The 25,749-nt window shown below is 45.8% G+C and overlaps 1 protein-coding gene across 1 annotated transcript in view; it reads left to right on the top strand.

Moving 5' to 3' along the window:
• Positions 1 to 25,749, top strand: part of SLIT3 (slit guidance ligand 3) — a 597,642-nt gene that overhangs the window by 540,021 nt on the left and 31,872 nt on the right. Inside the window, exons 21-26 of the mRNA XM_063085643.1 lie at positions 4,761 to 4,829; positions 6,756 to 6,827; positions 7,437 to 7,508; positions 15,601 to 15,672; positions 17,036 to 17,199; positions 19,540 to 19,664. Of these exons, the coding sequence (XP_062941713.1) occupies positions 4,761 to 4,829; positions 6,756 to 6,827; positions 7,437 to 7,508; positions 15,601 to 15,672; positions 17,036 to 17,199; positions 19,540 to 19,664 (574 nt within the window). The remainder of the gene's footprint in view (positions 1 to 4,760; positions 4,830 to 6,755; positions 6,828 to 7,436; positions 7,509 to 15,600; positions 15,673 to 17,035; positions 17,200 to 19,539; positions 19,665 to 25,749) is intronic.

Raw genomic sequence — 25,749 nt, 5'->3', positions numbered from 1 at the left:
GACTAGTACAGGACAGACCACAGAAGGTCTTGTAGGATTTGGGCAGGAGTTGGGCAACCCTTCTCTAACAAGCAGTGGAAACCACAGAAGGTTTTAAGCAGGGAGAGAAGCTACATCAGCATTACACTGATCAGAGCCAGGCAGGAACTCAGGAGAACTGGCACTGTGACCCTCAGAGGCTCCACAAGCAGCTGTGTCATGTTGCCCATCCTCCAGAGCCCTGAACCTCCCTGTGTCAGATGAGGATGCTGTCTCTAAATCCTAGTGGTCACACATGCATTTATTCAACTGTTCAACAAATAGACACATTTATAGAGCACAGCCTGTCCTAGGGATATACCTGGGTCAGGCACAGGGATTACATGAGACCACTGTAGGTTTTTGGTTTTTAGTGCAGGTCCTATAAACAGCCCTTCTCTGTATCCAATCATTCATTCAACAAATAGTTGAGCCCCTACTATGAGATGAGCACTATACTATGCTCTGGGGGTACAGCAAGAACCAAAACCAGCAAAAAATCCCTGCGCTCATCAAGCTTACATTCTCATGGGGTTGAGAGAGAAAATAAATTACACAGTAGAGTATTCCCTCTGGGGACTGTGATGGCTGAAGGTGAAAATAAGGAGGTCAAAGTGGAGAGGCGAAATAGCATAGGGTTGACTTCTCGAGCTTCAGAGGAGTTTAAATCCTGGCTGCTGGACTTACTATTTACCTCTCTGAGCCCCAGCAAAATACCCTCTCCCCTCCCGCAGCCAGCTCCAGAGGATTAAATAAGATAACACATCAGAGTCTCTCTCTGCCAAAGCATTGGGACTACACCTCAAATAATGCTGGTGAGTTTGGTTTTGGAATTGTCCTTGCCCTTGTGTTGTCTGAGAGGTTAAGTTACTTGGCTCAAGGCACACAGCAAGCCCAACCTTCAGATGTCTTGTCATGTGGCCTTCTGTAACTATACCAGCAAGGAGACTTGGGGTTTGAGTATTTTATTCTGGTTTCCTATGTAGTTGTAGCAAACAAATGGGAGAAGGAGCAGAATGAGATGACAGGATAGGGTGAGCAGTCGCTGTCGGTCTGAGGTCAGGCCCTTCGCAGTGACTCCCTCGTGGTAACTAGTCTCCCTGAAGGAGACAAGCTCCCTGGACCAGACAAGCTCTGCCTGCCCTGCGCATTCCTCCAGCACCTGCCTCCAAGCTCCCAGATGCCACACTGTCCACAAAACCCTTCCTGTGGGTGTGTAAGCCGGTGGCCCAGCATGGCTTGCTTTCCCCCACTTCAGCCTGCACAGACCCTGAGATCCCACCACCCCCAGAGAGCCTCCCCACCGCACAGAGAAAGCTGGAAGGCTCCCCCATCCCCACCCCTTCCCACAGGGAATGCGAATGCCCTGCAGCTTGTCATTCAGGGAGGACGGAAGGGGGAGCCAGCAAAGAGGCGATCAGGAAGCTCTCTGCAGCACCAGCCCCTGCACCTGTCAGCAGTCACTTGTGCTTTGAGCAGAATGACCCCCAAGGCCTCAGCGTGATCTGCCCCAGGGAGGACTCCCCTGGCCCAGGAGACTTCTTTCCTTGCCTCAACGCTGGAGCTCAGAGATCTCCACAGGCTGCATTCCTCTTTTTTTGTTATTATTAGCATATTCGTCATTACAAATCATAATTTTTCCCCACGGCCTCCACCCAACCTATCACTCCCCAACCCCCCTCCCTTCCTGCCCCCATCTCTAATATCCTTAGCTTTGTTCTCTCCTTCTGAAAGTTCAGTGTATTGTGGTCTTTTTTCTTTCTTTCTTTCTTTCTTTCTTTTCTCTCTCTCTCTCTCTCTCTCTCTCTCTTTCTATGTATCTTTCCTTCTTTCTTAGCACCCAGTTATGAGTAAGAACATGCAGTATTTCTCTTTCTGTGTCTGGCTTATTTCACTTAAGATAATTTTCTCCAGGCTCATCCATGTTGCTGCAAATGGCAGAATTTCATTCTTTTTTATAGCTGAGTAGTTATTCCATTATGTATATACACCACATTTTCTTTATCCAGTCATCTGTCAATGGACATTTAGGTTGGTTCCATATTTTAGCTATTGTAAATAGAACTGCGATGAACATGGGAGTGCACGTATCACTTCTACATGGTGATTTCCATCTCTTTGGGTATACACCCAGCAGTGGGATTGCTGGATCTTGTGGTAGTCCTAGCTGTAGTTGTCTGAGAAACCTCCATACTGTTTTCCATAATGGCTGTACTAATTTACAGTGCCACCAGCAGTGTAGAGTTCCCCTCTCTCTGCATCCTCCTCAGCATTTGTTATTCTCAGTCTTTTTAACAGTGGCTAGTCCACCTGGGGTGAGATGATATTCCATTGTGGTTTTGATTTTGCATTTCTCAGATGATTAGTGATGTAGAGCATTTTTCACGTACCCGTTGGCCATTTGTATGTCTTCCTTTGAAAAATGTTTGTTCATCTCCTTTGCCCATTTTTTAATTGGATTATTTGTGTTTTTTACTGTATAGCTATTTAAGTTCCTTATATATTCTGGATATTATTCCCTTGTCAGATGTAGAGTTTGCAGATATTTTCTCCCATCCCATAGGTTGTCTTTCTGCTCTGTTAATTGCATTCTTGCTGGCCTCTCCTTCCTCCCCTGCTCTTTCCAAAGCTTCACCCTTTCACCCATCAAGCTTCATCTTAAATATCTCCTCCTCGGCAGCGTCTTTCTGCAGTAAGCCCCTTGGTGTTCGTCTCCACAGCACCTTGCTCCTTCTCTTCAAAGCACAGATCACAATTTATAATTTACATCTCTTTATGTGTATGTCCTCTCTCCCCCCTCCACCCCAACACTCACTTTAGATTTTTAATTGCCCAAAAGCAGGCATTGTGGCCATCTTATTCACCAGTATGTACAGTACCTGGCACATTGCAGTTGCTCAATAAATACTGTGCCTGAATAAATGAATGCATAAATGAATGTGTTTCTCTCAGCTCCTCAGCCTGAGGGCATGATCTAAGTCTGTGCATGGCTGAATTTTAGACCAGCTGAGCAAGCTCCCTGAAAACAAAAATGGGATCTGTTCATCTTATATCTCCCTCAGCATCTAACATAGCTCTTGGCACATAATGGGTATACCACAAAGAATTGAGGACCAAAGGGACAGCAATCCAACATGCAATGGCAACCTAAGACCTTATTGGGTCTTGCCCAGTGTTTTGTGCCATGAGGATCCCTAGGGACCAACCACAGGAAGAGAGTTGCTTGGTCTTCATTAAAAGTAATACACATTCCAAATTGTCCTTAAAGTTAAGCCTGATTCAGTCATTGACAAACTTGCCCATATCCTGCTTTAATCCATTTCCAGCCCATTCAGTCATTTTGTGGTGGGCCTGCTAAATACCAGGCAGTGTGCCAGCACCTTATTACTCAAAATGTGTTCTGCAGACCAGGAGCTTGCTGGAAATGCAGACTCTCCAACCTTTGGGTTTCCAACCCAGACCTACTGCATCAGAATCTGCTTTTTAGCAAGATCCCAGGTGATTCACATGTATGTTAAAGTTTGAGAAGCACTGAACTAGCAAAAGATAGACCTCTGTCTGCCCTCAGGGAACTTAAGGCAGACACCGGACAAATGAACAGCAGCAACTGTGTATTGATTGTGTGGGAGAGGACAATCTATGGGAGCTTTATATCAAGGGAAACTCACCCAGGAGATTAGAGCAGGTCTTATAAGCCATCTTAAAGGTTTTGCAGTTTTGTCCTTAGTGCAACACGAAGCCCAGGGAAAGGAGTTTACAGCAAGAGTGGGAGTGAATGAATTGGCCTATCTCCCCTCTTGTGGGTAGTGGTAACCTGAAAAGGTAGTAATTTTTGTGATTCATGTTTACATTACAATGAGACTTCCTTCTCTTGTCTTAACCCACACTCAAGTCTCTGAGGAGGTTACCTCTCCCTAGATGAGGAGGTCAGTGCAGGACCCTGAAGTCCAGGCAGCTCTAGGCTCAGACTTTGCCTGTGCAGAAAGAGCTCCCATCCATTGGCTGCATCCTCATTCAAAACCCCTGCCCCCTCCTGGCATGTGGTCTTCCTGCTGGGAACTGTAGCACAGTGCTCCAGATTACAGAGATATGCCCATATTTCCTCAGTTTCCAAATGCACATCAGAGATACTTGACATTGAATTAGGACTTTTATGATGAATGGTGGCTCAGTTCTCACACCACTCTCCAATAACTAAGTAGAGGCTGTATGGAACTGTGGTAAGATTATAGTCAGAGAGACCCCGGGTTCAAGTCCCAGCTCAAGCACTTGCTTACTGTGTGACCTTTGGTAAGTGTTTTAACATCTCTGAACTTCCTCAACTGTGAATTCCTGCCATATAAAGATATTGTGAGGGCTGAGCATATAGTGGGTGCTTTATTTATTAAACAAATATTTATTGAATACCTGCTATGTGTCACCTCTGTAAACAGCCTTTGGGGAAATCCAATGGTAGGCAATTTTTTTTTTTTCAGATCCATACCTGCAGATGATGGTGGGCAATTTTAGACAAGAGCTCTACCATCATGGAACTTACCAAACCAGTGGAGAAAAGTGTCATTAGTTGAAGAATCACACAAATATTAAATGACTAATGTGGTATGAGCTTTAAAGGAGGGGAGGAAGCTATGAGAGAGTAAAAGAGAAAACTAACTTAACCTGGAAAGTCAGGGAGGCTAAGAAAGTGACAATTTGTGCAGTGTTGCTTTCTCATGTGTTGTTACTCTGCACCTCTCTTTCAGGTACCTGGAAGGAAACCACTTAACAGCCGTGCCCAGAGAGCTATCTGCCCTGCGACACCTGACACTAATGTAAGGAGCCCAGCATTGGGTGGGACATTTATTTATCTTTTCTGGGCTGCTCAGGAAACTGACGTGAGGGTACGAGAGAATGTGCTGTAGACTAATGCAGCATTTGCAAACTTTGCTTCCTAGGTGGAGCAGGGAGAGGCAGCTGGTAGGAATGGACCACCCTGGTGTACCAGTTCCTACCCAGTGAGACCTACATGCAAAATATCCAGAGCTAGGTTTCATGGGCCATCTGCACCACCAGCTTGTTTAGCTTGGGGAAAGGTGGGCGAGGCTTTGACCTTTTGGGCTCCAAATGGAATTCCTGAATCTCCTTGATGTCCAGCTTCCCATAAACTGAGGCCACACTTAGGTTTGCCAAAAGCATAAATGGGCATTTCTTCTTCCTCTTTCTTTAGTTCCCCTGAAAACATCCCAAGTAGATGGTTCAAACTGAGGATCCTTCAGGTGGTAGCTAAGTCTGTCTAGGCCCAGGAAACCCCCCAAATGAGGGGCAGGCTGCTGGGCATGGACAGGGCCCAGGAAGCCAGGCAGTCTGTGAGCTTTGTCCCCCACTGACCTCATTACCTTGCCACAATAGGACCCAGGAGGGGGCAAAATAATTCTTTGGGCAAGTGGTAATTGAAAGATGTCCATATCTGCTTAGAGGGACAGGGAGCCAGCCCACAAGGGGAAAATGGGAGTTCTTCCAGAATGAAGAGTGTCACCCTTGAGAAAGTAGGGGGCCCACTGAGGAAAGGTGAAACAAAGCCAACTGTCTTTGGCCTGGTTTCCTAGTTATCCCTAAAACCAGCCTCTAGCTGGGGTTTTCTCAATCTCAGAACTGGGGACATTTGGGACCAGACAATTCTTGGTTGTGGGGGCCTGTCATGAACATTGTGAGATGTGTAGCAGCATCCCTGCCCCTACCCACTATTTGCCAGTAGCTCTTCCCCTAGTAGTGACAACCAAAAATGATTCCAAACATTGCCAAATGTCATCAGGAAAGCAGAAGGGCCCCTAGTGGAGAACCACTACTCTGGAGCATTGGTTCTCAACTTCAGCTGGTTAGAGGAATCACCTGAGAAGTTGATGTTTTGTAAATACTGGTGCTCAGACCTACCCTAGACCAATTAAATCAGAATATCTGAGCATGGAACCCAGGCATCAGAGGATTTAAAGGCTCCACAGGTGAGGGCCAGCTCATGGCTCACTTGGGAGAGTGTGGTGCTGATAAAGGCTCTCCAGGTGATTCTGATGTGTAGCTAATGGTGTCACTGCTCTGGGTACTTATCCCTGAGGAGAAACTGGAAGTTGTAGTTGGCAGAGGACAACCCCCCACCCCTCACTCCCCACCTCATTCCTCCTAAGAGAGACTCTGATAAGATGGAATAAGTGAATGCCAGACGAGAAAGAGGGTGGAAGGACTGTGAAAAGAAGAATGGATCAGGGGGAAAAAACTACTAAGATAAGGAGAGATTGCTGTCATAAGTGTTATGTTTTGTTAGTAGAATTAAATAAGTGAATAGACATGTAATTGAATGATTAAATAGTTGAATGAATAAATGAATGGATGAATGAATGAGTGAATGACACTTGCTTGAATGATTAAGTGCTTGAATAAAAAATGATATTTGGATGAATGAGTGAGTGAGTAAGTAGATGTATGGATGGATGAATAGATAGATGGACAGTGGGTGGGTGGGTGGGTGAATAAATAAGTGAGTGGGTGGATAGATAGATGGGTGAGTTAATGGGTGAGTGGGTGGGTAGGTGGGTGGATGGATGGATGGATGGATGGATGGATGGATGGATAAATGGGTGGGCTGATGGACTGATAGATGATGGATAGATGGATGGATGGCAGGCATGCATGTGCAATACTTGGGAATGGCCTCCTTCAAATGCAACTAACAGTAAAGCACTATCCTTATGTTTTACTTCTCCTAGTGACCTGAGCAACAACAGCATCAGTGTGCTGACCAATTACACCTTCAGTAACATGTCTCACCTCTCCACTCTGTGAGTACAGTGGGATGCTGTGTTTACCATGCCCATGGGCCTAGCAGTAAAAGGCCATTCTTTCCCTCTGTCCACTCAGGCCTAAGTTCTCTGCTTAGGGCTGGGGCTGCCCCAGCATAGGGTAGACCTTAATCACCAGAAGGAAAATAAAGTCGGTCAGAATTCCACCATCTAGGCGGTTAGAGAGGAACTGGAACCTGATTACTTCTGAAGAAGGCTGTCTTTGGAACACCTGTGATTTGCAAGTTTTCTTTCCCAGTGGAGGGTTTCCCTACACAGTGATAGTTTGCTCAGACCCATTTATTTCCCATTAGCTTTGCACATTGTGAGCACTCACCTTTTGACACTAGAGGGAAGTGACAGAAACACTGGTTAGAGAGCCAGCCTGCTATGGAACATGGGGGTAAACTGAGGAAATGAAGTCAGTGAGATTCCTGGAGTGGTTGGAGAGGTTTCTCTTCCCTTTATTGTAAGGATGCTTTTGTCAGTATATTAAGATCAGGAAGATAAAGAAACTGCATGCTTTGGCTGGCCCACAGTGAGAACAATGCACCCATGAGTAGCTGAGAACAGGAATAGCCAGCAGGGCACCTGCCTCCTTTTCCACAGGATCCTGAGCTACAACCGGCTGAGATGCATCCCCATCCACGCCTTCAATGGGCTGCGGTCCCTCCGCGTGCTGTGAGTACCCCAGTGCCCTGGTTTTGACTTATATGTTACTTGGTAACAACAGGAAGTAAACTGAGCCCTCACCTTCCCCACTCCCCTTTGCTCAAAGCCCACTCCACCCCCAACATATACCTCCCCACCCAGCACCCTTATTTGCTGGATGGAGATGAGAGAGCGTACCCTTGAGAGTCAGCCATTCCTGGGGCCCAGCCCACTTCCACCTGTGGAACTTTGAGCAAAGCACATAACCCCTCTGAGTTTCCACTTTTCTGTGTTAAATGGGATCAGTAGCACCACCCTTTTGAGGATTAGGATGAGCAATTAGATTCTGCCATCTACTATTGAGCACAGTGTGTGCCATGTAGCCGCATTTTGATGATCATTCTGTTTACAGTTGTCCCCTCTGGCTTCAGAGGGGCCAAAGCTCATGCACCAGAAATCACAAGCTGGAAGCCCAGGAGCCCAGGCCAGCTCACAGACAGCTATTCATTAGCAGTAGTGGAGTTGGCTCGTAGAGTCTCTTTTCAAAAAAAAAAGAAGTTTTAGTAAGCTGACAACATTCAAATATCAGGAGATTTCTTACACAAATCTTAATCTCCACATTCTCTTGAGTAATTGAGAGACCTGGCCTTACCAGGGCCCCGCCTCTGCATTCCTGCATGGCTGAGCACTCCTCCTGCTTTGGATAGTTATGCAGTCTGCAGGATAACCACACCCAGCTCACCCCATCACCCGCTGGCCCTATCCTACACATGGGTGGGGGGCAGCCCACGTGAGACAGATGAGCTCCCTGCAAAGGTTGGATGGCCGTGGAGTCCACCTGCTTTCCAAGTGCAACTCTGCCCCTCCCTAGCTGTGTGTCTTCTCATCCATAAAATCAGATAATTATGGTAATTGCCTCACAGGGGCTTATGAGAATTAAATGAGATACTGTATGGAGAGCACTTAGCAGAGCTCGGGACACTGTAAACACCTAATAAATATTCATTTGTTATTACTAGACTCCCTTCATAGCTTGCTAGAGCAGGAAGGCACCCCACCACCACCCCCAACCCTAGGCCTGACTGCCATTGATTTTTGTGCCTTCTCTTCTTGCACTTATTTTTTTGGCAAAGGAGGATCCTTTGAATTGATCCTTTGAATAACGCCCTTGACTGATATTCCCTCGAGAACAGAGATGCCAGACACTCTGCCAGTAAACCTATCAACTTCTTGCCTTTCTTGTCATTATTACTATAATAGTGATCACCGTATTTTATGGGGCTTTTCATGGCCATTTTTTCATCTAACATTTTGCAACAGTGCTGGGAGGTTGAGGGGATTATGCCTATTTTAAAGATGGGGAAATCCAGATTGGTAAAGTAACTATCCAAGGGTCCAGCAATCAGAAGGTTGTAGAATCCAGCCTCCCTACTCGGAGCCCCCAAGACTCTTCCCAGCACCCAGGAGCAATCAGCAAACAGCACCCAACAAGCTGGTTCATTCCAGAGCCTCCAGTCTGATGTGATTTATTGAGGCCCACAAAACACCGGTGTCAGCGACAACTCCCGCCACATGTCATCTGTGCTGTTATTAAAAATCAATTCTCTGAGGGCAAAGAAGTGCCCGCACTGACAGTGTGCAATCTGTTATTGTCACTTATTTATTATCCTCCTTCTCTGGGGAGTTTGAGAATGGAAACATCAGCAGAACCATTTCCCTGTTTCCAGTTGAACACAACAGGAGATGGGCTCATCTCATTGGCTAGGGCTGGAGCTGGACCTGCTCCCCATTCCTTCTGTTACCGTCCCCCCTCGATCCCAGCCTACTATCTCCCATCCCCGTCTAACAGTTCTGTGCATGTGTTTGCTGCCATAGGGTGGGACCTGCCAATTTTAAAGGGATCTGTGTGCATATGTTCACAATCAGAGTAGTTCCGGTTGGGGCAACTCCACGTGTAAAGGGGAGAGAAAAAATGACGTTCGTCTGTCCATCTGTGTATTGGGGTGGTGGGGTGAACATCACCAGCCCGCCCAGTGTTTCCTCTTTCCTTAGGACTTTGTTTCACCCAGCACCACTACTACCAGCTTCGTCAGGAATACACATAAACACACAATACACTGGTGCTCGCTTCTTGTATTAAGAATTAGTAGGCTTTAAGCATCATCATGGTAGAATCGTGGGATCTCATGGATAAGAAAGGATCTTAGAGGCCCTCAATACGACCATCCACCTCAGTGGGGAGAAACCATTTTCTGCATAAGGGCCAAATCAGGAAAAATAAAAATGTTTATGGGCTACATTTCTTTTACAATATTTGTACCCTTTCTCCCAGTAATTGCCCATCTAGGAATTTATGTTAAAGAATAATCCAAAACAAGGGAAAGGTTCTGTGCATGAAGATCTTTGTTGCACTGTTATTTTTAATCTAAATTTTAAATATTACCTACAAGGGCCACAGTGGGGAAATGTTTAAGGAAATCATGATGTAATCAGTCAATGAAATGCAATTATTAAAAGAGGTAAACAGGAAAACTAGATAGCAATGTGGGAAAGTATTTACTGCATAGCGTTACATGAAAAAATAAAGCTAACTTGAACATATGTTACAAATATAACTTGTGAATGTTTATACCTATGAAGAAAGACTGTAAGGGAGCAAATGCAAAAAATCATTGATAGCTAGCTGGTAAAATAAAGTCATTTCTGTAATAAATGAAGACAAAGTTAAAGATAAGTGAAGATGGTAACATATTTACAATTTAGGGGGTTGGAAAAACATAGGATTTTTGAAATTAGGAACTGTGTTATCTGCAACCTCATTTGAACATTTGTATATTCTTTTTTTCATTTCTTAAGGGGTTTATTGGTTTTATTAAAATTTCAGAAATGACCAGAGACCCAGGGACACTGAGTGTTTCAGGGCAGGAAGGAGAATGAGCATCCAAGTTTAGCCATAGACAAAGGCCAAATGATGATCTGGAAAGAGGAAGAGAAAACTGACGTGTGTGCGCGTGTGCGTGTGCGTGTGTGTGTGTGTGTGCGTGTGTGTGTGTGTGCACGTGTGCGTGTGTGTGTGCGTGCGCGTGTGCGTGTGTGCGTATGTGTGTGTGTGTGTGTGTGTGTTGGCGGGTCTATGTGAATACATTTCAGAGAACATGACAGGAGGGTGTTCAGGAAGCCCTGAGTACAAAATATTGTGTAAAAAAAATGTTTTTCCTATTTCACTCCTAATCTTAAAATAGCTAGAAGAGAACAGTCTTGTGGACATTCTAGTCCTTCTCTGGGGATCGTGCATTCCCCGATCTGTGCCCCACACCCAGTCACATGCCTTGTATGTGTGTGGTCCCAAATGTCACTCCTCAGCCCCAGCTGCAGGAGGGCCACCTGCAATCAGTTAGCACTGGAAGGCCATTTCAGCATGTGCTCACGAGGGGAGTGGGATTATCATTCATCATCCTCAGTATTTTTAGCTCCTAGTCCCTGAAGTAAGATTGTGCTGTTTACACACAAGAGGCTTTTCATCCCTGCTTTCCAATGGCATGAATCCTCCCTACAACATCCCTGCAAAGGGCCCCATTTGCCCTACCTTGGTTATCTTCCAAGACAAAGAGCTCACTCCTTTACAAGACAACCCGATTCCACTTCTGACCAGCTGCTAAACATGAGAAAATTCTTGTGAGCCAAAAGGTGACTCCTTGTGACATCCAAACCACAGTCCAGGCTTGGCCCTTCCTTTGATACCTACAAAATTAGATAGATAAATAGATAGACAGATAGACAGATAGACAGATAGACAGATAGACAGATAGACAGATAGACAGATAGACAGATAGATAGATAGATAGATAGATAGATAGATAGATAGATAGATAGATAGATAGATAGATAGATAGATAGATGTTTAATTATAGAATTTTAGAAATGAGTGAGTCTTGGAAATGTTCTTATCCAGCTCTCTCATTTATAAGATAAGGAGACGGATTTGGAAAAATTTAGTGACCTGCTCAAGTTTATTCTCTTTTTCATCTTTTCCTGAATACCTACTATGGGTTAGTTGCTATGCTAGACTCTCAGGGAAAAAACAGTGAATACAGCACAATTGCTGCCCTGGGGGAGCTCTTGGTCTAGAAAGGGAAATATTCAATTATATAAGCAACTACCATACAGGGTGATACCTGAGAGAAGAGACCTAGGAATACCAGTGAGAGGCAGATAAGCCAATGCTGGCATCCAAAAAAGCATTCTGAAAAGAACGTTGAAAATCACCACTGACTTTTATTAAACCTTGACTATGCACTGCACACGGGGCTAAGTGCTTTGGTTACATTATGATATTCGCTGTTCACCCTATGAAAAATATGCCACTATTATCTCCATTTCACAGATGAGTAAACAGAGGCTGAGCAAGATTAAGTAGCTTGCTCAAAGTGACCCAACCAGTAGATAGTAAAGATGGGATTTGAACCCAAGACTGGTTGCTTTCAGAATCACTCCTCTTAACTTCTGTTTCCAAGCCTGAGACTGAGAAGCTAGTGGGGTTACCTAAGGAGGGATGGCAGTGAAGAACATTCTACGCAGGGAGAGTATAGATGCCCTGGACAGAGGCCCTGAAGTCAGGAAGGGCGTATACAGCGGGGGAACCACAGGAAGCTACAGGGGTGGCTGGAATGTGGCTTTGGGGTATAGGAGCAGGAAGAGACGCTGCTGAACAGCCCCAGGTTTGGGTGGAACCAAGGCTGGAACTCGTGTCTCCCGGCTCCCAGCCCAGTGCTCTTTCTCCCACATTCTATCTCCTTCCTCATCACGGATGATCATCTGTTTTTATTCCAACCCAGTTCGGACTTTTCCTGAAGATTGGAGGGACATGGCCTATTTAAAAATAAAGTGTTTCCTTCCTTGCCCAGAGAGGCCTCCAATGAGGATTAAAGAGTGGATGGAATGGAAGACACAGGGAGATAGGAGATGGGCACAGGGCCAATCTGCCAAAATGCAGTGCGTCTCCTGCCCAGTCCTGCAGGGACGCGGCAGGACTCACCACTGCCTTTGAGAGTACAGGCTGCATTCATATTCTGTGTGGGTAACTCTTGGCCTCAGAGTACATCCAGGAGCATAGAGGAGGAGTCACATCGGTGGTAACAGTAATCATAGTTAGCGTGATGGAGGCTTATCAGGTGCAGGCCCCGAGCTGAGCCCTGCAACGTCTGAACCTCTCACGTCATCACTTTTAATCCTCACAACCAGCCGAGGAAGTGGTATATTAGGTCTCTTCCTGACTAAAGGGAGGGAAAATGAGCTCAAACCACCTTAAGCATAAAGAGAATTTATCAACTCAGGTAGCTGAGAAGTTTGGTGGTAGATTAATGCACTCTAAGCTGGTTGTCTGTACTCCAGTGATACCATCAGAAATGGGTCTCTCTCTGCCTCTCAGCCCAGCTTTGCTGAGTAGATTTCACTCTCAGGCAGTTTTTTCATTTAAGGCTCAGAGCCTTAGTTCTTAACCCCCAGTCACCTGGGAGTGGCCTCGCCTGCTCAGAAGAGAATTTACCCGCCCCAATCCACTTTTAGGGCTAGGATAGTTCCTGCTACCCATCATGCAAACTGTGAGCGTCTAGGGACTCAGACCCATGGTTTAAGCGGCCCACAACTAACAAGGGATGGTTTTGCCCTAATGTAACTCTAATAATGTCCTCGTCTGCATCCCAAAATTCACAGTTTTGCTTTTAACATCCCCTAAGAGTCTGGAGGGGAGAAGAAGTCCCAAGCACTTGAAGCTGAGCCACTAGGAGGGAGTTCAGAGAGTCTCTGCCAACCACAGCCCAGGGAGGGGACAGGGCGGAGGGGAGAAGAGAGGGCAGGGAGCAGTAGTGCTTCCTGGGAGGGTGCACTCATCCACTTCTCTGGTGTTTAGGATGGTTGCTTGACATGCAAGAATTCTTCTTTGGGGACCAAACCGGGAGCGAGAACCTGCGGTGTAGGCAGATTTCTTTAGAATGTTTCAGTAAATTACAGCCCCTTTACTCTGCAGTTTATGGAGATCTCAATGGCCCAGATCACAATAAATGGGAGCGTGACTTACAGGTATCACAATATCAAAGCTGTCTTTGGGACATTTGGTTTTTTTAAATGAGGGCTTCGTGCCTCTCCAGAAGCCCAGGATCTCATTCAGAAATGATTAACAATGGGGCCGGGTGCATTTGCAAAACAGCACGCAGCCATGAAGTCATCCAAGTCAATAGCAGGCAGGGGCTGGTGTGATTCATAAATAACTACATGAATTAGAGACTAAATGATACTGATAAAAGTGTTAGGAATACTTCTAGCTCCTTACCCAGGAGGTGAGAAGCTATCACAAACACTCTTTGGGGGACTGTTTACCATCTTCCTGAAGTCTTGGCTACCTAAGAATTGAGGATGACTTTCACCCTGAGAGTTTCTCTGTCAGCAGGGAGGAGAAAGAGCTGGTGGTGATAAGGATGACAGCTGAGAGCAACCAGAAGGAAGAGGAGATGTTACAGGAGAAGGGAAACAAGGCCCTTGCCTTAAAGCAACAGGAAAACCTTTCTAAACACCTGGGAGCTTGTTAGAAATGCAGAATCTCAGACCCCACCCCAGACTCACTGAATCAGAACCTCTGGGAATGGGGCTCCAGAATCTGCATGTTTACTAGCTCCCAAAGCCCACTCAGTGTGGGAGTCACTGTTCTACATTAAGCGTAATTAAGCTTATGTCTGTATTTCAGCGGAAGACCAAGGGCAAGCTAACTTCAGTTGAAAGGAAAACAAAGGAACAGATCCATTAGTTATTATCCTGTTTATACATCCACTGTCAACACTAATCGTCTCTTTGTTTTACTAGGGCTCCCTGCCTGCACTAAAATTATTAGTCCTTACCCTTAATGGTGCTTTATCACCAGCACAGGTGATGGTGCCCATCAGTCACTAAAGAAGCCTTTGAGTTTCTATGATTTTACCCTCCTTGCATTTCACAGGCCAGACTCAAAAAGACTCATGAGTTTGGGGGGGGGGGGGGTATGCAGTTGATGATTAATCCTTTAATGGAGGATATAATCCATGAATTGTTGGATTCACTCTTGTTGTAACTTGAGCACAGAGCAGCGTTCATTCAGTTTTTTTATGGACCTATCCTCCAGGCACTTATGGGAAGCTTAACGTATGCCACCACTTTGCAAATGAGAATAGCTCCTAGCTACCTGCACCACAGGTGGAGAGAGGCATGATTAATAATTTCCTGGCCCCTTGGACATGCTGTCGGAATATGCACTCAGATGCACACAAGTGCCAGACTCATGTATGTATGGCTGATGCCAAACCCTTCCCATAAAGACAAGCGTCCAGTTCTAGGGAATCTCTTCAGGAGCTAAGTGTCCTCCCCCTCTATCATCTGAGCTGGTATTGACAGCATTTCTCAATCCACCTGAAATCTCTTTAGGTGAATATGAAGGGAACCAGTTTATTGAGCTCCTTGATCTGTACCAGATATTCTTCAAGACCTTTCACAAATATTAATAATGGTTAATCATTTAGCACTTAAAAAATGTCAGGTTCTCTCTCCATGGATAACACATCCACAGCAACCTTCTGTGTGGCAAATCTTTTTATTGTCACCCTCTTTTTACAATAGGGAACTGAGGCCCACAGAGGGTATGTTGCTTTGCCCACAGTCACACACCTGGTAAGTGGCAGAGTCAGGGTTTGAACGCAAGCAGCCCAGCTCCAGAACTTACAGTTAAAGAAATTATCTCTGCAACTCCAGTGACTCTATTAGGTAGATGTCTCTCCACTTCTCAGGTACAAAACTGGAGGCCCAGAAAAGTAAAGTAACTTATCTAGTGTTCCTCAACTAAGAAGGTATGAAACTCTGATTCCACCCCAGATCTATCAGAGTCAAAGGTCCATCCTCTTCTTCCCTAAGCCCCCTCCATCCCTGCTGCTGAACTGGGCATAGAAACATTCCTGCACCTATAGCAAAGAGGCGGCAGCTGCTGCTCCTAGCAGTGAGCTCTGTGTAAAACTGAAAGGTGACCAGGCTGGGCTGGGAGATCAGTGTGCTGAGATCAGAACTGTCACTGGGTGTTAACCTCTGACCTGTGCCTCTGCTTCAGAACCCTCCATGGCAACGACATTTCCAGCCTTCCCGAAGGCTCCTTCAGCGACCTCACATCTCTTTCCCATCTGTAAGTAGCTGTATTTCTCCCCATTGTGCATTCACTCAAAACGGAAAATCATGATAGTGACTGCGACGGTGTCATCCCTGTTAACATTTTGGTCTGTGTTCTTACCTTATGCAAATAATATATTTTACAACAGTGTGTCCAGGCTGCACACATGGTCTTATTCTCTCCAGATGGTCTTATTCTCTTCAGATGCCTTCATCATCAGTTATGTAAACAATGTAAATATTTAATAAGAACTAACAGAAAACATTTGCTATGTGCTTAGCACTTTAGATGAATTATATCATTTATTTCTTACAGCAATAAGACATTTTTATTTCCCACCTGCCCACCCACCCCACCCCCTTTTTTTTTGTTGTTGTTGGTTTTGGTGGCTGGCCAGTATGGGGATCCAAACCCTTGATTTTGGTGTTACCAGTGTCATACTCTAATATCCCCTTATCACACATTATGTAATTGGAACTTTAAAAGGTTAAAGAATTTGTCCAAGAGTTGCACTGCCAGTAAGTAGCAGAGCCCTGATTCAAATCCAGATTTGCCTCGACTCCAAAGCACATATGCTTAACTACTCTGTACTCTGCATCAGGTGTTTCCTTCTTATTTTACACTGGAGAAACTGAGGCCCATAAAGGGTAGGTGACTAGCTGAAAATCACATATCATGTCAGTAAGACCCAGGTTCTCTAACTCTCAGGTCAGATGTCTCTTCCCTAGATCAGGGATCTCTATTTTATTTTTATTTTTATTTTTATTATTATTATTATTATTATTATTATACATATCTGTCCATGAAAATTTTTGAGTCAATATAGATATGTATGCATACAATAAAACATTCAAAAATAGAAATGTTAAAGGGTATGATAAAAATAAACAAGTTTTAGTATTTTCTTCCTGGACACCACTCTGGAGAAGTCTGCACTGGACTGTGCCCCTCATCCCCTGCATTTTCAAGCTGAGTGGTCTGAAGCTGCTGGCTAGGTTGCTGGATATCAGAACTTTCTCTGCAGAGTCCGTCCTCTAATGGACCCTTCAGTAGGGCACAGGAGCCAGAAAATCAGACAGCCAGAGGCCCAGGAAGCTTCCTAGAGGGGCTGGGATTAGGGTTGAGTTGATTGATTTTTAACGGTGTAGGTGATAGAAAAGCCTCAGAAGTGGGAGGGGCTCGGGGTGGGGGTCGAAACATCTGCAGGATTGGTAGTATACTCTGGAGACATTGGCTTTGCCCCAGTCTCTGCTGGTCCCCATATCAGACATGCCCAATCTAGCCAAAGTCTGAAAATGTTGCTTTTCCAGAGAGCCAAGGATATGGAGCCTATGGGCCAAGCTGGGCAAGGAGGCCTGACTTCCTGTTCTGCTCCTAGGGCGCTGGGAACTAACCCGCTCCACTGTGATTGTAGTCTGCGTTGGCTGTCAGAGTGGGTGAAGGCGGGGTACAAGGAGCCTGGCATTGCCCGCTGCAGTAGCCCGGAGCCCATGGCTGACAGACTGCTGCTGACCACCCCTACCCACCGATTCCAGTGCAAAGGTAGGTGCTATCCCCACTTTCCTTCCCTACCTCTTGTTGGGTCTACTCTGTCACCAATGGCTATTAGAGAAAAGCATTTCAACAGATGCAACTTCTAAAACCATTACCGTCTCTCTTCCACGGGTCACACAAAGAGACTCATGCTAAAACTGATGTGGACCCACATCTAAGGGTCCATCTGTCACTGTTTGTCCCAAAGCCCTCTGCTGCCATTTCTACATATGTTCTCACTGACTTATTTCTGTACATATTTTTTCATAGTTGAAAAAATCTTTAACCTACATTTTCCACCCAACATTATTAGAGCACAAGCATTTTCCCATTTTACTGCAGCAAACTTTTTTTTACATGTGATTTTTATTGACTGCATCTTTATTATGATAACAAACTACTACTGAGTTCTTATTATATGGCACGCACTATGTTAAACACATTTTTCACGTATTATTTAATTCTCACTTTTCGTGCATCAAGGTATTTAATTCTCCAACACCTCTATGGGGCAAATTTTAATATTACCCTCATTTTTAAAAATAAGAATACTTAGGCTTAACAAGTTTAAATGACTTCTGAAGATCACAGTTGAGAGGATTCCAGGTCTGTCTGATTCCAGAGTACAAGCTCTTGCCCACCAACCTATAATATTCCACCAAACTATTAATCAGTTTCTGATTTTGAATCTTTAGAGTATTTTCATTTTTTTTTCCATTGATGCATAAAGGTCTTTCTCTATTTGAAATCATGTCCAGAAAACAGAAATTACTGAGTCAAAGTATATGATCATTTTTAGGGTCTTCACATATATTGATTTCCAGAAAAGGGTTATAACCAGCTCATGCTCTCAATAAGCACCCTTTGAGTGCCTTTTTCATTAGACTCTGTTATTATTTTATCTCATTTTGTAATCATTGCTAATTCAATAGGTAAAAAAAATATCTCCTTTTATTTTGTCTTTGATTATCAGGGAACCTGAATTTTTTTGTCATACACATTTGTCTGTTAATGTTCTTTGCTCATCTCTTAAAGCCTTAATGTTTATTTCAATTTCCAGATATACTTTACCCTCTAAAACTTCATTGTGTCCCACACTTCTGCTAAAAGCAGAAAAACATTCCATCGGTTTAAAGCTGATTTTAATTTTTTTCCTCCTGCTTCCAAGTTATCTGATCTGATACTAAAGAGGCAGGCCCATCTAGCTCTAGAATAGTGTGGATCTCAATCTTGGCTGCACATTTTGGAAATCACCTAAGGAGCTTTAAAAATTACCAGTGTCTGGGTCACACCCTCTAGGTTTTGATTAAATTTGTCTCAGGTACAGCCTGGGTATGGGGATATTTAAAAGCACGTTGGCTGCTTCTGGTGTAAGTGACCAACTCATTCCAGTCTGTCCAATACCTTCCTGGTTTTAGCACTGAAAGCTCTATGTTCTGGGAACCCCCCAGTCCCAGGCAAACTGGAACAGATAGTCTCCCTATTCTAATGTGAAGCCAGGGTTGAGCTCACTGGTAGAGGCTCTCAATCAGGCTGCTCTGGTTCCCCCACCCACAAATGGTCAGACTCATGCTGGGGTTGATCTCAACCCATCTCCACATCGATGACTGTTAACCCAAGTTTGTTTAAAGTCCTGACATTAAGTAGGGGCTGTTTATCCAGGGCTCACTGTCAAAGTTGGCTGCAGCAGTAGAACATAGCCCACTTTGCAAAGCTCTGTGTGGGGACCATGACTTCCCTCCAGCCCTTACAGCTAAAGAAAGCAGGACACGGTTGAAAGCATCATGGATGCAGAGTGTACCTGGGCACAGTTCGCCAGTCATCATCAGCATCATTGCTGTGGCCTCTGCAGCCATCCATTTCTTACTTCCAGGGTTTTGCAGGGAGGACTTTCTATGTGTGCCCTTGGCCTAGGCACAGTGCCCTCGTACCCTGGCACAGACTATTCCATGAGGAGGGGCATTTGGGGTGGGAAATGGGAAGCCCAAATGGAACCTGGGCCCAGAGCTTCTTGGAATATGAAAAGATACACAGGGGGGTTCTAATTATGGTGCATTGTTTGCAGATTAGCAACAAAATTGGATCAGGCTAATTACAGTAATTGATTTGACTGCAGAAGTGCTTCTGAATGATGTCCCACTGTGATTTTCCTCACTGGACAACGGCTGGATAAATGGGATTCTAGCTGGACTGGATGTGGTGGCTAATCGGAGCCAGCTGCCATCTGGGCATGGAGATGGGGAGGGGCTGGCAGCTGGCTGAGGAAGGGGCCAGGGCGGAGAGGAAGGGAGGTGTGACAGTGAGCGCACTTAGGACCTGTCATCAACACTCCATGGTTTTGCTGCCCAGGGCCAGTGGACATCAATATCGTGGCCAAATGCAATGCCTGCCTCTCCAGCCCCTGCAAGAACAACGGGACATGCAGCCAGGATCCCGTGGAGCTATACCGCTGCACCTGCCCCTACAGCTACAAGGTATGGCAGGAAGCCCCGCCCCCACCAGTCATGCCCCAGGCTCTGTCTTTGGTCCTGGCCACAGGGAGGGGCACCATGCCCTGCTGACCCTCCTCTGGACAACTGTACTTTACAGTTCAACCCAAAGCAGCATTTGCCAGTAACACTCCCATCTTCCTCAGAACTGGCAGAGGCTGCCTGGTCATGTCACAGGCATGCCACTCAGAGAAGACCCCATATAGTATTAACAATGATACTCTGAGATAAGGAGGAAAACCCACTATCCTGACTTCCCTTCTAAGAAATTTCCAGAACTTCCCTCAAGCCCCCAAATCCAGCCCTGAAAGTTCCTACTTGGTGAGGATACAGGGATGGGAGATTAAAAGGCCTGGGGGCTGCCAAGGCCACCCACACTGTTGACAGGCTCAGGTCAGCCAGCAAAGGGACAGAGACCCCAGTTCTCCCATATGTCCTCCCCAGAAATACTGGCTATTCCAGACAATTCTTCCTTCCTTTCTCACCGAGCACCATCCAGAACACGATACTCTGCCCCCTACTAACATCTATATAGACTATGTGCAGATGCTCTGCTTGGCATTTTACTTACCTTTTCTTTTTAAACACCCCCAGCAAACCTATGAAGAAGATCTCATTAATCCCCATCTGACAGAGGTGGAAACTGGGCCTTAGACTGTCAAAAGGTTTTACTCAATGTCCAAAGCTTGTAAGCAATAGGGGTGGGATGAAGACCCAGGGTGACATAATTCCAAAGCCTGAGGCTTTTCCCCTGGAGGGCCTCCTAGAGAGCTGACCACCTCACTGTGCCTCAGTGGGATCGCAGAGCTCCATCCCTTCTGCAGGACGCTTTCATCTTCCCAGATTCCAGCCTTCCCAGGGCACCCATCTGAATGCACTGGGCAAGCCAAGAGTTTTCAGATAGCCCAGTGGCCCAGTTGTACACACCTTGTACCTCTGAGAGAGGGATGGCATCTCTGGGTCTCTGTCCCCAGGGAAATCGTATGTGTGGTGACAAGCTTGAGAGGAAGACTCGCTGTAGGGAACAGGGCTACCTAGTAGTGTTCTCAGCTGTAGCTGTGCCTGTAGCAGATAGTGTGAGAGTGCCACCTATGGGCCTGGGACCAAAGAGCCAAAGGATTCCTTTTGAAACCAGCCACCCCCAAGCCCTCAAACTCACCATGAAGTCCTGGACCCATGCACCCCTCTGCCCCGACATACACACACATTAGCGGGGGAAGAATAGAGATTAAAAGCAGACATTGTAGGAAGTGTGGATCTACTGAAACTCCCTTGTGTATAGAGTTAGTGGAGAAAACTCAGGCTGTAGAATTACAGAGAAGCAGGTGTGGATTCCAGCTTTGTCATTTACTCTCTGTGTGGCAATGGCCAGTGACTTCACCTCAGCCTTCCCATCTGTAAACTAGGACCTGTGTCACAAGTTTGCTGGAAGAATCAAATGTACAATAATGTATGCAGTACATCTAGGATACACCTGGTGTCAGCAAGCACTTGCACTCGACAAGCTGGCATATTGCTGCTCTTTACCGGAACCTTTGCATGCTGGTCCCTCACAGCACAGTGTGCAGTAGGCCATCAGGAACAGGTTTCACCAGGGATTATCAGCCTGACACTGTGAACTGCCAAGGACTGTCAGTTGTTCTCCTAGGACTGTGACATGCATTTATAACATTTCCACTTCCAAACCTGTTCAGTTCTCTTTTTAATCATCACCTAAGGGCCAGGCACTCAACTGGACCTTATGCATTTATTCCCTCTCTGATTTTTATAATCATTTTGTGAGGTGGGTGGTATCATCCCTATTTTAAAGATAAGGTAAACTATTTCACATCCCGAGTCTTGCTTTCTTCTTTATGAAATTGGCCTGATCCTGAAAGTAGTAGAGCTGGGTTTGAGGTCCAAGCTTCTTCCAGCTATACTGGACTGTACTATGAAACATGGCCTAGCAAAGAGTGCACCCACAGGGCTGCTGCGGGATAACGCCACTTGTTTGGACTTTGTTCACAAGATTCTGAACATCCTGTAGATTTCAGAAAAATTTGAACAGATTTTGACCTTAAGGAAACTGTTGGGCCTCAGCAGGTCTGGGGTACATGATGATGGTAGTGATGATGGTGCTGATGGTGATGGTGGTGATGATGATGATAACAATGATGACAACAGTAATATTAGCCGCCAACATTTATTGAGTGCCTACTATGTACTAACAGTGTACTAAGTGAGATAAATGTATTGTCTTGCATACTCCTCATAGAAGCCCTAGGATACAGTTCCTAAAATGATCCTCATTACAGTTGAGGAAACTAAGGATAGTAGGTGAGGGAGTTGGGATTCAAAGCTCAGAGCCAACTGGTTGCAGAACCCCTGCTCTCAGCCACTGCATTCACTGCCCAGTGGCAAGTAACATGATTGCAGGGGCTGAGGGTGAGGGCTCCTGGACATTTAGGACCTGTCTGAATCTCCAGAATAGGGAAAAATAGAGTGTGGTGGTGAAAGAAACACCAGCAGGACCCTCTGGAGCCTGTTCCTACCCCACTGCATGACCTTGGACAGCTCCCACTCTTATCCTGACCTCACTTTCCTCAACTGTAAAATGGAGCAGGTTAAACCGAAGGGGTCCTTTAACTGTGAGTTTCATCACCTCCCTATGCTGGGTTTGTTCCTCCTGCTTTCCTTCTTGCTGGGGTTAGAGCCCACCCAAGCAGAGCGACTGAGGTACTAGTTCAGGATGAATTAAGTTGACAATCCTGAGACACCCACAAAACCAAGCTCAAAGTTGAGGCTTTTATTGATCTATTTCCAGACATCTCAACTTTTTCATCGACTAGCTGGGTGAACTTGGGAAGCCCCAATATTACAAAAATGCAGAGCATCCACTGTTTAATGTTTGGGAGCAGCCACTGTGAATCTACTGTCATGCCAGGCCTGTGTGAAGCAGTTCAAGCGCATTAGCTCATGTGGTACTCTTAATCATCCCAGGAAATAAGTTTTATTATCCTCTTTTGATAGATGAAGAAACTAAGGTTTTAAAGATCAAATAATTTACTCAAGCTCCCACAACTAGGAAACACGTAAGCTAAAACCAGAGCCCAGCTATCTCTTGCACGAGAATCTCTACCCTTAACCACTTCGCAAGTCACTGATTCTCTCAAAGTCTCACTTTCCCCACCTGGAAATGAGAATAAACATACTCACCTGCAGAGCTGTTGTAAGGATGAAAAGGGGTACTTTACCTACCTCAGTGCCAGGATTCAGTAGACACTTTGCAAAGGATAATTATTTTGCCATTATTTGCAGATTGGAGGAAATAAAATATATCTGTTGGCTGATTTTTTCAGCCATTTAGCTTTATGCATGTATGTTCAGTGCCCTAGAATAGTGCTTCTCAAACTTTAATGTGCACAAGAATCACCTGGAGGTCTCATTAACATGAAAGTTCTGATTCATTAGAGCTGAGGTCTGGCCTGAGATCACACATGCTGAACATGCTGTCAGTGGATGCCTGTGCCACTAGCCAAGGACCACACTTTGAGTAGCAAAGTCTTAGAGCTGCCCTCCCAGCCCCCTCTCTGAAAGAGGTTTCCAATGGTGGTAGCTGTTTCCAACCTCTTTTAAAGGGAGCCAGGAGCCCTGGCATGTCCTTCACACACACATACACACACTGGAGGTGGGGTGGGGAGTAGGAAGTGGAGGAAGACCAAGGAGCATCACAAATCTGGTGGATTTGAGCAAAATGAGGCTGAAGAGAATTGAATCCGGCTAATTTTCCAGTCATTGGCAATAGTGATTATTCTCAAGGATGTGTTAAGTGACAGAAATTCCCACCTCCAGGCGCAATTACCATGTCATCAAGTGCTAGGACTGCCTCCTGGATTTCTGTGCTTGGCATAAAGGGCTGGCAGAGACACTGCCACCTCCACCCCCACTCTCAGGGGAGGATTCCAGCTGGAGTCACTGGTACTTGCAAGTTCCCCAGAGCAGAGAGGCTGTCCCAGGCAGGGGCTGCGGTGGCCCTGCCTCAACCTTCTCCAGATTCTCTTGTCCTGCCCTTCGGGGTCCATGTCTACCACCACCACTCCCCACCCCCACACACCTCCTGAACTATGTGGCACCAACCAAAGACCTGAAAAAGTATTTTAATCACCCACATTCAGACCCCAGTCACCCCAGCAGGAGCAGCATCACTATTATTAAGCTGCCATGACACATGAGGTGCCTTAAAGATATGTGATTTCTAATCATCAGTTAACTCCCCAGAGGGTAGCTATTATTATTCCCATTTCATGGATGATGAAAACAAGGCTCAGAATGAACTAATCATTTCCTCAAGACACACAGCAGCCAAACTAAAATCCACACTCTGATCTACCTCCCTCCAGACCCTGTGTTCTGAGAGGTGCAGCACAGAGGTTCCCAGCACTGACTTTGGAGTCATATCTGGGTTCAGCTGCTTGTTCCATTTAACTGCTGTGCAGTCCTGGACATATTACCTCACTTCCCAAGTCTGCCTTCTTCATCTATAAAAATGAGTATAATAACAATTGTTCCAGTCTCATAGGGTTGTTGAGAACATTATATGTGATCATGAATATAAAACACTTAGCATGAGGCCTGGGATGGAAAATGTGCCTGATAATGTGAGTGAGAATTGGTACTATAGTTTCCATTCCACACAAAGACTTTTGGAATGAGGCCTGTTGTTACTTTGGTTTAAGATAAACCCAGATACCACCCCACACTGCATTCATTTTCTCTCTCTCCCCTCCAAGAAACCTAACTGGCTTCTTAGCTGTCACAAGGCATGAAAAGAACCAGACAGATATGGCCCATGCCTTCTGGTTGTTGGAGGCAGGCCTGAGGCTCCAGCATTTGAAAAAGTAGGAGAATGCATTTGAGAGTCCACAGTGGAGGCTGCCCTGTGTCCAGCGCCACAGACCCAGTTGGCAGCAACATCGCAGCCAGGAAGCCCCAGTCCCATTCCACCACAGGCACTGGCAGCAGCAGAAGAGGGAAGAGGATTTACACAGGCAGATGGCAAGCAGGTGGTGTGGCAGTGGGAGGGCTCCCTTGATCACCCCGAACTAGCCTGCGCCCAAGACATAAACCCATGGTGCAGAAACAAGCGCAGCACACACCTCCCCAGACCCCATGCTCCCAGGTCCTGCAAGGGACTGCTTGCCAAGACTCAGGTGCAGCCCTGGTCCATCAGTCCCAGGAGAAGCAGGAGCCAGAATGCCGAGAAGAGTCAGGCTGCTCCCTGGGACACTGGGCCTTAATGTCTTCAGTCTCTGCCTTGGGTCCACTCTTTTCAGTGCCTTTGCCCTCATTGTCCCTTCTGGCTGGCATGCTCCTCCCCACCTACCACACGTTGGCTCCTTTTCAGCTCAAACATCCTCTACAGAGGGGCCTGCTCCAAAGGAAGTGCACCTACCCAAAACTCTCTATCCCCAGGGTTCTCAACCTGAACTCACATTGGACTCACCTGCAGAACTTTAGAATAATACCAACGCCTATACCACAGTCCAGACCAATCAAGGTTGAATCTCTAAGGGGTTGTCACTTTATAGGAGACAAAATCTGATGGCCACACTTCAGCCTTAGTCCATGCTGCTCAAGTTGTGGATTATATTGAAGCCTTAGTGAGACTGATAGTGATATCATCCTTACAGAATGCCTGCTATGTGCTAGGTGTGCTACACAATGTGCAACACTTCCTTATATGAAAGCTCTATTTTAATTCTCCTAACAACCCAATGAGATAAGCTTAGAGAGGTTAAGAGTGTTTTGCAAGGTCAAGGTCAGCCAACCAGGAAGAGATGGAGCTAGAATGTGAGACCAGGTTTGCCCATACCCAAAGACCATGCCATTGTCCCACAATTCAGGGTTGAGAAGGGCGTGAATTCTGGGAAGTAGTGGAGCTGGGGCCTGAACTCCTGGGTTCTCGACTTTCCTCACCTTCTCACTTTGGAGTGACTAGAGGCGATGGCTCCCTTTGGCTTGCCCCAAGTCACACAGCAGGATGGCCCAGGCCCTCCTTGTGGCCATCTCCCTGGCTTCTCCCAGAGGGTGC

This window comes from Cynocephalus volans, chromosome 2, assembly GCF_027409185.1.
Source record: "Cynocephalus volans isolate mCynVol1 chromosome 2, mCynVol1.pri, whole genome shotgun sequence".
Taxonomy (NCBI): domain Eukaryota; kingdom Metazoa; phylum Chordata; class Mammalia; order Dermoptera; family Cynocephalidae; genus Cynocephalus; species Cynocephalus volans.
The sequence above is the reverse complement of the archived record's forward strand: the minus strand, read 5'-3'. Positions and strand labels throughout refer to the sequence as shown.